At 35.4% G+C, this 15,725-nt stretch overlaps 1 protein-coding gene across 1 annotated transcript; it reads right to left on the bottom strand.

Moving 5' to 3' along the window:
- Positions 1 to 768: 768 nt before the first annotated feature.
- On the bottom strand, positions 769 to 11,908 carry fam131c (family with sequence similarity 131 member C). Its single transcript, XM_051096079.1, has 6 exons — positions 11,594 to 11,908; positions 7,729 to 7,799; positions 7,400 to 7,490; positions 4,444 to 4,677; positions 2,624 to 2,722; positions 769 to 1,760 (listed from the first exon to the last, which is right to left on the bottom strand). Exons 1-6 carry the CDS (start codon positions 11,622 to 11,624, stop codon positions 1,498 to 1,500), a joined length of 789 nt encoding a protein of 262 aa, XP_050952036.1. The 5' UTR covers positions 11,625 to 11,908; the 3' UTR covers positions 769 to 1,497.
- Between the last annotated feature and the right edge of the window lie 3,817 nt (positions 11,909 to 15,725).

Here is a 15,725-nt window from a genome sequence, read left to right as displayed (position 1 = left end):
ATATTAATTAATATATAAATGATTATTAATATTAAACAATTAATTAGTGCTGGGCAATGATTAATCATGATTAATCGCATCCAAAATAAAAGTTTTTGTTATATAAGTGTGTGTACTGTGTTTATGTATATATAAAGACACACATATACAGTATATATTTTGACAGTATTTACATGTATGTGTTAACATGCATATATTTATGTTCATTTATACTTTATATATTTAATATATAAACATTTTTCTTAAATATATACATGCATGTGCGTGTATTTATATATACATAATAAATATACAAAACACACACACATATATTAATGTACACAAAAACTTTAATTTTGGATGCATTTAATTACGATTAATCATTGCCCAGCACTAATATTAATTAATATTATGTTTTTGACTATAAGTACGCCATTTGTACATCAATTTCATTTCATATTACATCTTAATAATACGAATATTAATACTAATAATATTGATATTCATTAATATTAATTACATTACATTAAAAATACATATTATTTTTATACTACAAGTAAGCTATTTGTAGGTCAATTTCTTCAAAATGTGTAAACATTGGCGCTCTAATGGACTGTGAGTATTTTGACCGGCAACACTGGCTCGACCAATGACGTGAGTTTGGGGCAGGGCTTTCTTTTTTTCCAACCAATAGCAGATAAGAGTGTTTAGAAAATGTACTTGAAAACAGTCAATATTTTGCAGTTCTGTTTGGTGAGGCTATTAAAAAAATAAAAATAAGTCACACACTTCAGCTTTGAGGATACATGTAGTCATTTGCTGTGTTAGACGTTTTATACTCAAAATCTCTATGGAAACATTTAGCAATATGAAAAATCGTTAAAATCTCCACCTCAGCGTCCCAAGTAATGATTGCGGCTTTGCTCAAAGGCGTAAGTCACTTTCACCCTCCAGAGTCCTCACAAAAGAATCCTATTCACTTTTGTAGTCCCATTGAGCCGCTCTTAGTGAAAATGCAGCAGGAAAATGACTGTGGAGATGAAAGCGTTTTATTTTGGCTCTTCTTCTTCAGTCTATAGTGCTAACAGGTCTCCGCTTGTGCTGCAAATATCTACAAACACTCAGTGGAAGGTGAAAGTGCATGATGGTCTTGATCACCCCTCTGTATAATCAATGTATAATTTCAGATTCATGTGCATTCTTGTGCAATGGCCTTTTACCTTCTTCTAGACGTAATTGGTCTGACCCCGTTAACATAAAGTCCAATCTCCATCATCATTACCGCAAACAGAGACGCTTCATTTGCAAAAAGGCAACGTGATATGGAAATAACATGTCCGCTTGTACAACGATCCCTGCGTTCATTGCTTGTCAAAAGCGGCTCAGCTGTGGCTATTACATACTTTAACGGTAAAGCGATAACCCCAGACGTAACCCCATACGGGTCTCTCCCACATCAGCGAACACAAACAACAGATGAAAAACCTTTTCCCATTTCGTTCCGTCATCATCTAAATTTCAGTTGTAAAAAACCTCATCCTCCGACAGGGAGATGCTGTCTGCGTGCCGCACGGACCCTTCCAACGGCGAGATCCTCTGCTCCTGCGGACGCTGCGTGTCCAGCGGAGAATGCAAATGACTAGGGGAATGAGACTGAGGATGTTGAGAAGGCGCCAGGGAGCTGGTGTCATCTGCTTCCATGTGCATTCTGTACAGGTGCTGAGGAACACCCAGACTGCCTCCATCTAGCATGAACTGAGAGAGATAGGCGCCCTCGGGGTCTGTGAAGACATCGTCATCATTGTGAGAGCAGGAATTAAAAAGACGTCAAGCACACACATCTCCTAGAATGAAAATTATAGCGTAAATGAATAAGCCCATTAAATCCAAACTCAATATAGAGCTCTGATCTGCTCGATTCGTGAGTCATCGTGTCCCAGACACATTCAGACGTTCCTATTTTGCAGTCATTTATTCATGCGCCGGGCTGAAAAACTCAGTACCAGAGTAAAATGTTTTTTTGCACCTGGCTAAACAGGCCATTTGTTGTTATTTTGTGCTTAGCACACAAGGGCTATCATCCCCTCGTAGTGAAATAACAGTATTTTTTACGCAAGCTGGGACAGCGTGAGATGAACCAGCTGGTCAGAATGTACTGTTCTACTTTTATTCAAGGGATGTGAACATAAATGTAATATAAATGAGATAATACATATAATAAGCAGAATTTCCATTCTCAGGTTTTGCTAGTGGACCAGAATAGGCAGTGTATTTTCACATGGACCAGCTAATGTACTTGTGACCAGCAAAGTATGGTTACATCTACAATTTTCTCATAGCTTCATAACATTATGGTTGAACCACTGATTTTAACTATGTCTATGCAGGGTCAGAAAGCTCTGGGATTTCATCAAAAATATCTTAATTTGTGTCTGAAGATGAACGAAGGTCTTACGGGTTTGGAACAACATGAGGGTGAATAATTAATGACAGAATTTGTATTTTTGGGTGAACTATCTCTTTAAAAATTAAGCATCTTTATTGGCATTTGTGTTTCCATGAAGAACCTTTAAAATTCATAGAACCTTTCAATTGCAAACAGGTTCTTTATAGGAGATAATACCAGTGGTGTTCCTGAATATACCTTGTACTGGAATTGTACTGGCTGTGGCTTTATTTTCAACATCCTGGGTGGACCAGGCATTCATTGCTGCCTCGGCCAGAGCAAACTGCTCTGCCACACCTGTGAGAGGAAGAAAGAGATAAAAGGTCAGATATACAGAGGACCAGAGGGGAAAAAAAAAACATAATTGCCCATATAAAGCATGCACTTACACTAGCAGTCAAAAGTTTTTGAACAGTAAGATTTTTTATGTTTTTTAAAGTCTCTACTGGTCAACAAGCCTGCATTTATTTGATCCAAAATACAGCAAAACAGTAATATTGTGAAATATTGTTACTATTTAAAATAACTGCTTTCTATTTGAATATATTTTAAAATGTAATTTATTCCTGTGATCAAAGCTCAATTTTCAGCATCATTACTCCAGTCTTCAGTGTCAGATGATAATTCAGAAATCATTCAATTTTCAGGACTCTTTGATGAATAGAAAGATTCAAAGATCAGCATTTATCTGAAATAAAAAGTAATATTATACAGCTTGGAGTCAGTATATTTTTTTATTATGTTATAGAAATTAATATTTTTATTTAACAAGAATGCCTTAAATTGATTAAAAGTGATGATAAAGACATTTATAATGTTACAAAAGATTTTTATTTCAGATAAATGCTGTTCTTCTGAACTTTCTATTCATCAAAACCTTCTACTTAGTTGTTTTCAACATAATAATAAATGTTTTTAAGCAGCAAATTAAAATATTAGAAGGATCATGTGACTGGAGTAATGATGCTAAAAATTCAGCTTTAAAATCACAGAAATAAATTACATTTAAAAACATATTCAAATTGAAAACATTTATTTTAAATAATAAAAAATATTTTAAAATGTTACTGTTTTTGCTGTACTTTGGATCAAATAAATGCAGGTTAATATCTCACTGTTTAAATACTTTTGACTGGTAGTTTATATCGACTGTTTTTCTCACTCATCAGAAAGCTCTCAGATTTCATCAAAAATATCTTAATTTGTGTACTGAAGATGAATGAGGGTCTTACAGGTTTGGAACCACATGAGGGTGAGTAATTAATGAGAGAATTTCATTTTTGTGTGAACTATCCCTTTAAAGTTAAAAACACAACAATGAAGTTTTGGATTATTGTGATGTTTTTATCAGCTGTTTGGACTCTTCTGACGGCACCCATTTACTGCAGTGGATCCATTGGTGAGCAAGTGATGCAAATCTGTTTCAATGATGAAATAAACTCATCTATATTTTGGATGTCCTGAGGGTGAATACATTTTCAGCAAAGTTTTACTTTTAGGTGAACTATTAAAAACAGAAATCGTTAGGAGTATGAATTGAAATGTACACTTGTGAAGAAAAGATAGCAGTTTTTGCAGTAACAAACTCACAAAAACAGTCCAAGGCGTTGCTATGTGGTTGTTTAAGTGTTTTTAACATGTTGCTGTGTGGTTGCTAAGTGGCTGTTTACTGCCACAAGTTTAAAAAGACCACTCCAATGGCACTATCATATTGTACATTAAGTAATCTGATCTGTTTGATCAGCCAATGTAGTCAATATCCGGTACATCTACATTGGTTGCTATAGTACTGACCTGAAAATCAACACGTCACAATGAGACATACAAGAAGAGCTATGAGTGTGGAAAGAATGAATGGAAAAACCCTGCCTTTGTTCAAGTTAATCATAACACTTTGCCGCAGCGCTGAACTCGTGAGGCGCATTAAAACGCATAATCGAGGTATTATGCTAAGCTGGAGTTTAAAGATTAGTTTAAACCTGGGTTGTTAAATGTTAAATATATAAACACTGTCTCACCCGCAGCAAATCTTGCTTCTTTGATTTCATCAGTGAGGTGGGAGTAGAGCTGCTCGTCCTCCTGCAGTGCGGCTCCCACACCTCCCCACCCTCCACCATCTCTCGTCCAGCCGCACCAGCCCCCTCCAGACGTTGCTTCCCCTCCCCAACTCTTCCACTCAATCAGGTGGGCGACTCGGCCCTGGGCCATCGCAGTGGGCTTAGTGATGTGGTCTTTAATAGTGGCCAGTAGTCCTGAGGAGATCGAAGGAATTAGCATGGGTGCAAATCAAATGAAATAAAAGAAAAGAAGGAAAGAGGTAAAGAGGTGAACCTAAAGAGGGAAAAAAGTAAGAACGCATAAATCATCTGGGGAAAAAAGGACGTAGAGCTTATTCTCTCCGAAGTCAACGAAAACTGAACAGCCTTTTAGGATTAGGGCCTGAAAGCAGCGACCAGAAGACATTTTCAATTTTTTTTTTTCAAAGCATTTGAGGCACAAATACCATGTTTTGAGAAATATTAGCTATGTGAATAATTATGTAACAGCATGAAACTGTATCTTTCCCCTTAAAATGGTAATTTTACCCTGCACCACCTCAGACGTCTTTACATTTACAATTGTGTCCAACAATTAAAATGTGACACTTTGTTGTAGTTTGTCTGTGTCTCTCCCGCCTCCCCTGGGCCCGCTGAGTTTTAACAGATGCCCTAAAGCGTGCGGTGGGTTTGGTGAGGGGTAATTGAGAATGAATGGGGGAAAGTCATGTGAGAGGAGACAATGCCTCCATTGCGATGATTGAATATGACTGGTTATGTCCAGCTGTGATTGGTTCATGCGATAAATCCCACCTCTTGTGTTTATGCACATTTGTGAATTAGTTGCGAACAATATAATGGTGTTAATAGGAAAACTACAAACTTATATATGCTTATATATAACCACTTATTACGTCAAAATAAGACTTAAAATGACATGAAAACGTGACCTGTTGGACTTTTTATTGAGTTTGGTGAAATTTAAAGTAAATATCTGCTTTGATGACTGATCAAAAACAAAATTTAAAATAAAGTTAAAAAGTTAACTATTAAAATGAATAGCTGCACATTAGTTCACAAATAAAATATACTGTTGAAACTGTTACTGCCTTGAGGTATTATTTTGGAATAAATATAAAATGCTTAAAAACACTAACTTGAGATTCATACTCAGCTTTAATAAATAGAATATTGATTACATTGTTAATGTAAAAATATAAAATTGATATATTTTTTCTGATAGTGTACATAATGTTTATTAACTAAGAAAATATGACTGTGACATGAATTTGTATACAGCTGAGGTCAAAAGTTTACATAGACCTTGCTTGCAGAAAATAATATTTCAATTAATAAAAATGACCCTGTTCAAAAGTTTAATTCTTAATACTGTGTTGTAACCTGAATGATCCACAGCTGTGTTTTTTTGTTTAGTGATAGTCGTTCATGAGTCCCAGTTTGTCCTGAACAGTTCAGTTCTGAAACTGCTGTTCTTCAGAAAAATCCTTCAGGTCCCACAAATTCTTTAGTTTTCCAGCATTTTTGTGTATTTGAACCCTTTCCAACAATGACTATATGATTTTGAGATCCATCTTTCCACACTGAGGACAACTGAAGGGGTTCTCTTATATGAAAACTATTACAGAAGGTCCAAACACTCACTGATGCTCCAGAAGGAAACACGTTGCATTAAGAGCAAGGGGTGAAAACTTTTGAACGGAATGAGGATGTGTACATTTTTCTTATTTTGCCTAAATATCATATTTTTTTTTCATTTAGCACTGCGCTTCAAAAGCTACAGAAGATACTTACATGTTTCCCAGAAGACAAAATGTTAAATTACCTAGATCGTCAAATTCAAAAAGTTCAAAAGTTTTCACCCCCCAGTTCAACTGTACACATGCATATAAAACGTATAATGTTCAGTTGCTTGCACAGACTGATTGTTTCGTTTCATAAGGCCTTAATATAATGTCAGAGCAATGGGTACTACTTTCATTTTGCTTGTATATGCTATTTTGACTCTTAAAGTGTCGGTAGCCATGGACTTGCATTTTAAAGCTTCAGCTAAAAATCATCTTTACTGTTCTACTGAAGAAGAAAAAATCTTGGATGGCCTGAAACTTAACTATAAGAACTACAAACCACCTGGATCACCCAGGATACCTCCTATCCATGCTGTTAGCTTGTGCTTATTTATTAGGTATTATTTGTTTAATGTTTATTGCAATATGTTAATACTTATTGTAACGTACAAAACTATAAATATGTTTTACACTGTATTTAGACATGTCCCAACTTTTGGTAAAAAAAAAAAAAATTGTACTTTTCGTGTCCAATGCAACAGTGGAAAGAAACATTTCTACACTCGCAAACTCGGTACCCATTATCTTGCAAGTCCTTACAAACCTATTACTGGAAGTAGCAATAATTTGAATTCCCCACGACGTGCGTTTTATAAATTAATCTTTCTAATAGCATTTTCCCCCAAAGCAGTTCATTTCTAGCTTCCTTTTTTCAGTTGATCAGAGATTTGTGGCTCTTTTCGCCTCATTATACATATTCATCAGCTGGTGACTGCATTTATAATTAGACTGAAATGATCAAAAATGTTCTTTGGAAAAGCTTAAAAACCCATAACACATTATTAGTCTCTGTAATTAACTTTCTGAAAAGAGTGGGCCTGGAGAAGTCAAGCAAAAGAAAAAAACAGGCGGAAAAGAAAACAGGTGGCTAAAGAGGCACTAGAGAAGGAGAGAGAGGGAGAGAGAGATTGTACATAAACGAGAGATATGCAGGCAGAGGGAAATTACATTAGCAAGCTTCTGTAAAGGTCGACTGCTCTTCTGATTCAGACGAATGATTCTGAACGATAGCGAAAACCTTGCAAAACAACACACAGTGTGACAGTGCCTAACATGCGCTCTTTGCTCCTCACCCAGCAGGGAGGATGTAGCCAATTCTCCGATGTCATAGCCGCTGCTGCTCCTTTTATCTGACATGCTGCCATTGTAGGGCTGATGGTTACCCTGAATAACATGACAAGACGGGAAACACATAAGACAGCCTAACATACCAAATAAAACCTTTCTCAATATCACATTTGCAAGTGAATCACAGGTGCTAATCACACCTAACAAGACACTCTTACCAGATCTTACACATTCAGAGTGCGAAAGCACTCCTGTGTATCATTGAAATTTATACATCCCCAGATTTATAAACTTGCATCCGTCTACCACTTTTGATTTTTGTGATCAAACACACCTTAAAGATGGGCTGTCCCTCAGCGTACGAGTGAAGCTCTTCCATGGGGTGTTGCTGGCCACTTTGCAGCTCTAGAGAAACAAAATATGTTGCTGTTAATTGCAAACTGTTTATTTAATATATTTTCCCAATGACAAATAGCAGTGTGTGTGCATGTAGCAGTGCACTGAGTTTGGAGTGGATGGACGAGACTCACTACTGTTGCTCTCATGTTTCCATAGCAACAAGAGATTGTCTTGACAACACCTCCCTGGGGATCCCCAATGTTAGAGAGCACATTTTTCGTCACTGGCCGCATCTCATTGAGGTTAGACCTCAAAGAAGACAGCTAATCTCAGACATGTGAAGCGTCAGGCTCCCACCAGCATGTTATTTGCTAACAGGTATCAACTGACAATGCGTGACCTTTACAATGTCACACGTTGTGCGTGTCTCCCCCTTTACAACCCACCTTCTATTCACCACGGTGAAACTCCATCCATCTCACATATGCATTATACATCAGCTTTGACCCTGGCATTTCACGCACCACGCTCCGCCTTAGCTACGGGGCCTTGGACCTTCTAACCCCCACAGGACTCAGACAAACAAACACTACCCTCCGCTCCCGGGGATTTACAAATCATCCACTTCATCGGTGCCATTTCCTTCGAGGACACCTTGAGGACGAAATGTCACCTCTTACCTTGGACTCCATTTGTAAATACTGTGACACTACATCTGTGTACCAAGATTGAGCTGTCTCGCTGGCTTACGATTCATAAAACACTCGTCTTATTCAGATGGGATGATACAAATGAGAACAGAATAATTTCCCTATGGCGCTCAGAGGAAACTTCTCAGAATTAGCTGTGCTACTCCAGTGTCAACAACTGGCTCTGTTTGGCCTGTTAATTTTGCGCCAGATAACTAAAATAAATCCCTCAGTGTAGGAAGACAGACATTATTTAAGAGATAATGTCCACAGATACATGAAATATTGCTTTGAAAAGTATTTTAGTCATTATGCAAGTGATGATGAACAGCCATTATTGCAAAACAAACCTGACAGAGTTTAATAGTTAGTACAGAGCTACTCACCAAATAAACAAATACATGGACATGAAATATTGATGTGAGTATTATGTTATAACTTTTATAGTCATTATGTCGGCGGTAATATACAGCTATTATCGCAAAAACAAACTGGACAGTGCTTAATACACTTGTAACATGGATAGGCCTATTCACAATATAAATAAGTGGACATGAAATATTAATTTATGAATGATTTTATGATAATTTTCAAGCCATTTTGCAAGTGATAATGTACAATAAAGAGTGTTTTCATGACGTGTCATCAATCGGCCATATTGGCGGCACTGAATGTAAACAATGCTACTGAAACAAACAGAACTCGCAAACTTAGCTGATTATTGCTGCTGAAAATGGTCAGTTATTGTCATGTTTTGGGCTGTACTAATCTGTCAGACCAGGAAAAACATTTGGAGTACTACAGACTGCCAAAAGTTATAACATATCAAGGAGAAGAGTGCAAAAAACTGAGGAACAAAAGGCGTTTGTGGTTGGCCATACTGAACTAGGATTTCCAAGGCAAGAATCTTGACAACATTCGAGTTTGTTTTTATCATTTTCGGTCAGGTAGGTGAAATATTAGGCTAATATCTTAATTAATACTGCTTGCGTGTATCTTTACCACCTATTAACTCTAGTTTGTCAAAATATCGCTCTCTTTCCTTCTTACTAAGTCCACCTCTATATGATTTAGAAGCTTCCACATGGTTTTTTTTTTTGTGGTTTAGACAGCATAAATTAGCAGAAAAACGTGTTCAGTAGTAACTATGCAATCAGTGGTGTTACATCTAAGTATCTCCAATCTGGCTGCGCATCCGGGTAAATGACCAAAAAGTGATCTAAGTGCAAACCGTCTATAGGCAGGGGTGCACATAAGTGGTGCGCACAAGCATGATCAAAATAATAAAGTTTGGAGTAACCAACATGGTTGACAGCTGTTAATGCACATCAATTTAGATTAATTGTCATACTGTATACCATTACAGATTTGCACAAAACATTTGTAATATTTTATATCGCAGCCACCACACTAGCTTTTATTTTTAATTGAAAGAGCAGTAGGCATGCATCTTTAGCAAAGCAGTGCGCAGAGCTGCTTCTGGGTCACTTCTGAAACACGACACAGCACAGCTGGTATAAACACAAGCATTGACTAGAGTGGCCACGATTAGCTCCGGTGGCCGTGTCAGAGCTGCTATGCAGTGTCAATAAATTCAAGCATTAATGGCAAGGAAAGCCCCTTATACTTGAGAGCAGCCATTTATGAGGTGTTTGTTGGAGGTTATTGTACATTAAAGAATGAGCATGTGAGTTACGTGCACCAAGTGAACTATAAATGCAAAAAAAAACTGTTACCATTGCAGTTTTGCGAAAAAATCCTTTTTCGAGTTGCCTAAAAAAAACACCTCATGTGAACATAAAACTTTTCTGCGATATATGGGAGTTTTGCTAAAGTGTTGTGTTTCCATTGGGCGTATTTTCAATTTGCAATTTCAATTTGCGCAATTTAGAGGGGAATGGAAACGCAGCTACTGTTTCCATTGTAATTTTGTGAAAAATTCCTTTTTCTGAATTGCTTGAAAAACCACCTCACGTGAGCGTAAAAACTGGGAGTTTTTATGAAATTTTCCATTGGGTGTATTTTTAATTTGTGCAATTTGAAGGGTAATGGAAACGCAACTAGTGACATCCACTGACAGCAACCCGCCAAAATAAACGTTTGCTGATTTTAGGTTTGAAAATGTTGAAAATTCATATTAAAAAATAAAATAATAAATAAAAAAAATATTAGCAGTGTATTTTTAAGCGTACTATAAAAAACACATTTTTATTTACAATTTGTATTATTTTTTTAAATAAACCAATTAAATAGAGCACAATAATATTTTAACTATTATTAATTATGTTATTTTTAATGCTATTTTTAATGGGCCTCCTTATGTGCAGTGTGAGCGCCAAACCAAATGTCCAGGTACGCTCATGGAACCATACTAAAAAACATATGTGCACTGCTGAATATAGGTACGTCCTAATTTGTGAACTTATGTACTATTCTATGCTGTTTTGTAATACAAATAGTGCAAGTAGTATGTTCACACTAAAAAGTAAAAAAAATAACAAATAAAAAAATGCAGCTACTGGCAGTTGTTATCGCAAAATAAATAAACCTAGACAAAGTTTAAACACTTAATACACAGCTAATCACAAAACAGTAATATTAACAGTGTATTATTAATTTAAGTAATTTTGACTTCAGCTGCTAATTTATAATCGCAAACTGTGGGGCAAATATGTGTGTGAGTGTATATATACATATATATATATTTAAATTACTTTAAATGTATACATGTTTAAAGTAATGCCATAACTCCCTACTTATGAAGGAGGAGCCAACTAATATACAACACTGCCATGGACATTGACCAATCAATATGAAGCTGCGTAATATTTAATTAGAGTGCAGTATATAACATCAGTATTTTAGCAGCAAGACACTTGCTTCCGAGAAAACACATAGTGTATCATAGTCTATCAAAAACTATAAAAATTGCACACAATAAAACCATTCATTCATATAGACTGCACTTATTTCAGTCACTCACATCTGTATGTGCTCATTTTGCATTATATTTGAATAAGTTGTGATTTTTTCCCACATTCATGCATTATGTAAATGCTGTAGATAAGCAGACAGGTGGATAAACAGATAAGAGTGAATACCGGATGGACCAACAGGTAGCCAGGACGGACAGAGACAGACAAACTCAGATACAATCAGGAAGAGACTGACCTTGGTGACCTTTGCAGAGGCAGGAGCCCATGTTCAACAGCTTAGCAGTTATCTGTTCACCATGCTGTCTGAGAGTGGGGCGACGGGGAAAAATTAGCAACAGAGAGAGAGAGAGATGAGTGCGTGTTTGGAAGAAGGGGATCTGGAACAAGCAAAGAGAGCCAACTGGATGATAGATTTGAAGAAAAGAAAGAAAGAGAAAGACTGGTCCAGGAGGAGGAAAAAAAGGACCTGGTGTCCATCCGGTACAGTGAAGCACTGTTTCTCAAGTGGGGATGGAAGTGAGGAGAGGGAAAGAGAGAGAGAGAAGTGGGGGGAAACAGCACAGACTGTGTGCACTCAGTCCCTCCCCTCCTCTCCGCTCCTCTCTTCTCTTCTCCTCCCCCTCCTGCTCTCATTTTCTCTCTCAGACCCAACTTTCACACCATCTACATACTGAAATTACTACCTTTTATTGAGGTTACATTAGGGGTGCACTCATATCAACATTCTGGGCGATAGCATCAAGTCACTAATTATTTTTACGCTATGACTAATAACCGATAACTGGCTGGTTTTGAAATAATCTGATTTTTGATTATAAAACAATATTTATAATAAAATTGTATTGAAAATAAATCACTTTAAATGCTACACGCAAATTCAGGCATCAAAATATTGTAATATATAATAAGAAAAATTAATAATCACTTTGTGATTTGGTAAAGATAACATTTAACTCGGTTATTAAATTCTTAGTGTTTTTAAGTGAGAATAAAAATAGGGGAAAATAGCATAATTAAATGTCTAATATCAGCCAATAATCAATAAGGTACTGATATACAATATAGACAGCAAGACATTGGCAAACAACATACATTTTAATCAATTAATTACAAATTCTCATTATAATACAAAAACATGTTGGTTTTTATGGCGTGTGAATCATCTGACAAACGTCAACATGATATTAGACAGTAAATAAGTAATTTACCTACATGTAGGTTAACTGTATTTTAGATCCTATGCACATTTTTTTAATATCATGAAGGTAATTTAGTATTTAGGCTTTAATATACATTTTATTTGCTAAAGATAATATTTACCAGTGTTATTAATTTTTTGTGTTTAAACATTAGCATATTTAAATATATAATATCAACAGGCAGTGATAAGCCGATAACTGATATGGTACTGATATATTATGGGTATTTAAGTAACATAACACTAGGTTACATGACTGGAAATTTCTAACTAGAAAATACCGAAAATGAAGTGAGGGGAAAAAAGATAGACCAATATACCGATAAAATGGAATATAAAAGCGTGTTTATGGTTAGATCTGTTCAGGTGAGGTACAAGGTAGCTGAAATTTCCAGAAAAGCAGAAAAAAAATAAAGGGTTTCTATAACTACTTAATAAATGTAGCTTTCTACTGCCCTCCAGTGTCACAAAGTTGCATGCATAAGCACACTCAACGTGAATGTTAGAAAATATAACTTTTATTTTATTTTTTTAATCATTTGCTAACCTCTATATGCCATTTACAGCAATTTCTTAAATCTATTTCTGCTATGTGATTTTTAGGGGGGCAGTAATTCAAACTGTAGACCTTGAGCAGATGGAGGATGTGGTCTACCTCAAGGGCAAACAGCAGAAGAGTTCAGAGGAAGGACTGAGAATTTTCTCAACATGGATTTTCAAATAATTACGGTGCTGCTTTCATGACTAATTATGTGGATTACATAATCAGTTCCAAACTGATTTAAAAAAATGAAGTACTTGTAATTAATTAAATACATTTTAAAATACTCGTAATCAGACAAGAGTGACTTTTTTATGGATTACATGATTACATATTATTTACACAATAGCAATAGATTATTCACAATTTATTGATTCTCCCTACACTCTTAAAAATAAAGGTTCCAAAAGGTTGTTTTTGTAGTGATGCAAGTGATGTAGAAGAACCAATTTTGGTTCCCCAAAGAGCCTTTCAATGAACAGTTCCTAAAAGAACCATTTTGAAGAACATTTTAAAAATTTAAAGAATTTTTTTCGACTATAAAGAACCTTTTCTGCATTTGAAAGGTTCCATGGATGTTCAAGATTCTTTATAGAATCACTGATGCCAATAAAGAACCTTTATTTTTAAGAATGCAATTCCAGTTTTTCATCTTTTAAATTTTCCTTTCTAAAATTGCCTATGGTTTACATACATTCAGAAAGTCTTCAGGTTTTGAAGACCTTCACACAAACATCGGTGATTATTCAGGTTACGACACAGCACTTAACCACAGATTTACAAAACTCACTTCAGGTTTATGAAGTGTTTCAACACTGCATCAACTACTGATTAACATATTTTTATTTGAATTATCACTATTTTTCTATCTTTGTAAGGCTTTGTCTTTCAAACACAATGTACAAATTCACCAAATATATTTACTTGAAGTACTCCTGAGATTTTAAAATAAATACTTTAATAATAAAGTATGACATTTGCATGTTCATTGGCTCTCTGGCAGTGGTTATGGTCACATGACATGCAGATAAACAAATAAAATATTGTGTGTGTGTGTGTGTGTGTGTGTGTGTGTGTGCCAAATGTCCCCACAAGGATAGCAAAACCTGAAATTTTTGACATTGTGGGGACTGGCTTGAGGTCCCCATGGGTACAAAAGTTTATAAATCATACAGAATGAGTTTTTTTGAGAAAGTAAAAATGCAGAAAGTTTTCTGTAAGGGTTAGGTTTAGGGGTAGGGTTAGGGTAAGGGGATAGAAAATACAGTGTGGACAGTATAAAAACCACTGCACCTATGGAGAGTCCCCACAAGGATAATAAACCAAACATGTGTGTGTGTGTGTGTGTGTGTGTGTGTGTGTGTGTGTGTGTGTGTGTGTGTGTGTGTGTGTGTTATTTTGATTGGTGCTAGTTTTAATTTTACATTTCAATGATTTAATTAATAATTAGCTTTTCATTGAACACACAAACCCCAGGTTGGAAAACCTTAATATAACGTAATGTTTAATGTACTTGTTAATTACAACGAATAGATTATATTTTCTTAATCTTTGTATTTTTAGACCATTATGGTACAAGATTATTCTGTTTAAATCAATGTGATAAACAAGGGCAAAAGTAATCAAAAAATAGTCTGATTATATTACCTAAAATGTGTAACGTAATGGATTACGTTACAAACTACAACTTTTGCCATGTAATTTGGAATCAGTAACAGATTACAATTTGTAAGTAATCTACCCAGCTCTTTGTACAGTATAATAATAATTCTTTGTATTTACAGTAGAGATATTTTTCTATTTTACTCTTTGACATTTACTCTTGTTTAATTCATGCAAATCAGACATCAGTGAATACAGAACTAGAATGTGCCTTTATGTGAGTGAATCATTTAGACTAGAAATTGGCAAGCGACCTACATTTTAATTAATTACCGATTCTAGTTTGAACATGTTGCTAAATCTGGGTAAACACAAAAAACATTTTGGTTTGTATAGCATGTGAATCATTTACCTGAATTCTCTCTATATATCAAAACGAAATAATTCACAAAGATTAACTGTATTTTAGTCACGTTTACTGATAAGAGTGTGCTGGTCATTTCTGCATAGGTTTAGTTATAATCATAAAAGAAAAACCTCCCTTGGGTTTTATTTTTACACTCTCACTTTAATTTTTTCCATGTCTCAGAGCATGCGGTGACACATGTCTGAGCTTGTGGCTTCAAAAAGAAATTCTTTTCACTCTCTTTGTCTCTTGTCAACCTGTAATCCAGTAAGCAAACATTGCTCAAATTGTTTTTTACTGACATCATCTCAAGTCATGTTCTCACACATGGAAAAGTCTACTTTTCTTTTAACGGCACTGTGAATATTACAGAGCCTCTAACAAAGTAAAATAGAATAAACAATCGAAAATATAACTTAAAATTTCACGCTTACCTCAGCACAAAATACATAGATAAAATTGCTTGTATGCAGCTTTCATACTACTACCTCAAAGCTAGAGGAAATGATAGTTTAGCTTGAGGAAAGTCTGACACCTTGTGGTAATCAAATGTACACACACTGTGCACATAATGTCTTCATGAGGTTTTTCCACACAAAATAGCACTTGATTTAAGTGAA

The sequence above is a fragment of the Labeo rohita genome, chromosome 23 (genome assembly GCF_022985175.1).
Source record: "Labeo rohita strain BAU-BD-2019 chromosome 23, IGBB_LRoh.1.0, whole genome shotgun sequence".
Lineage (NCBI taxonomy): Eukaryota > Metazoa > Chordata > Actinopteri > Cypriniformes > Cyprinidae > Labeo > Labeo rohita.
This window is presented reverse-complemented; position numbering and strand designations above follow the sequence as displayed.

Bases quoted from the DNA above. Each gene is read 5' to 3' on its own strand.
- fam131c (XM_051096079.1), bottom strand. From the start codon at position 11,624: ATGGGCTCCTGCCTCTGCAAAGGTCACCAAG. The intron at 7,800-11,593 runs GTCAGTCTCTTC...TTGTTTCTCTAG, and splicing joins CCTCTGCAAAGGTCACCAAG to AGCTGCAAAGTGGCCAGCAA. The intron at 7,491-7,728 runs GTGTGTTTGATC...CATGTTATTCAG, and splicing joins AGGGACAGCCCATCTTTAAG to GGTAACCATCAGCCCTACAA.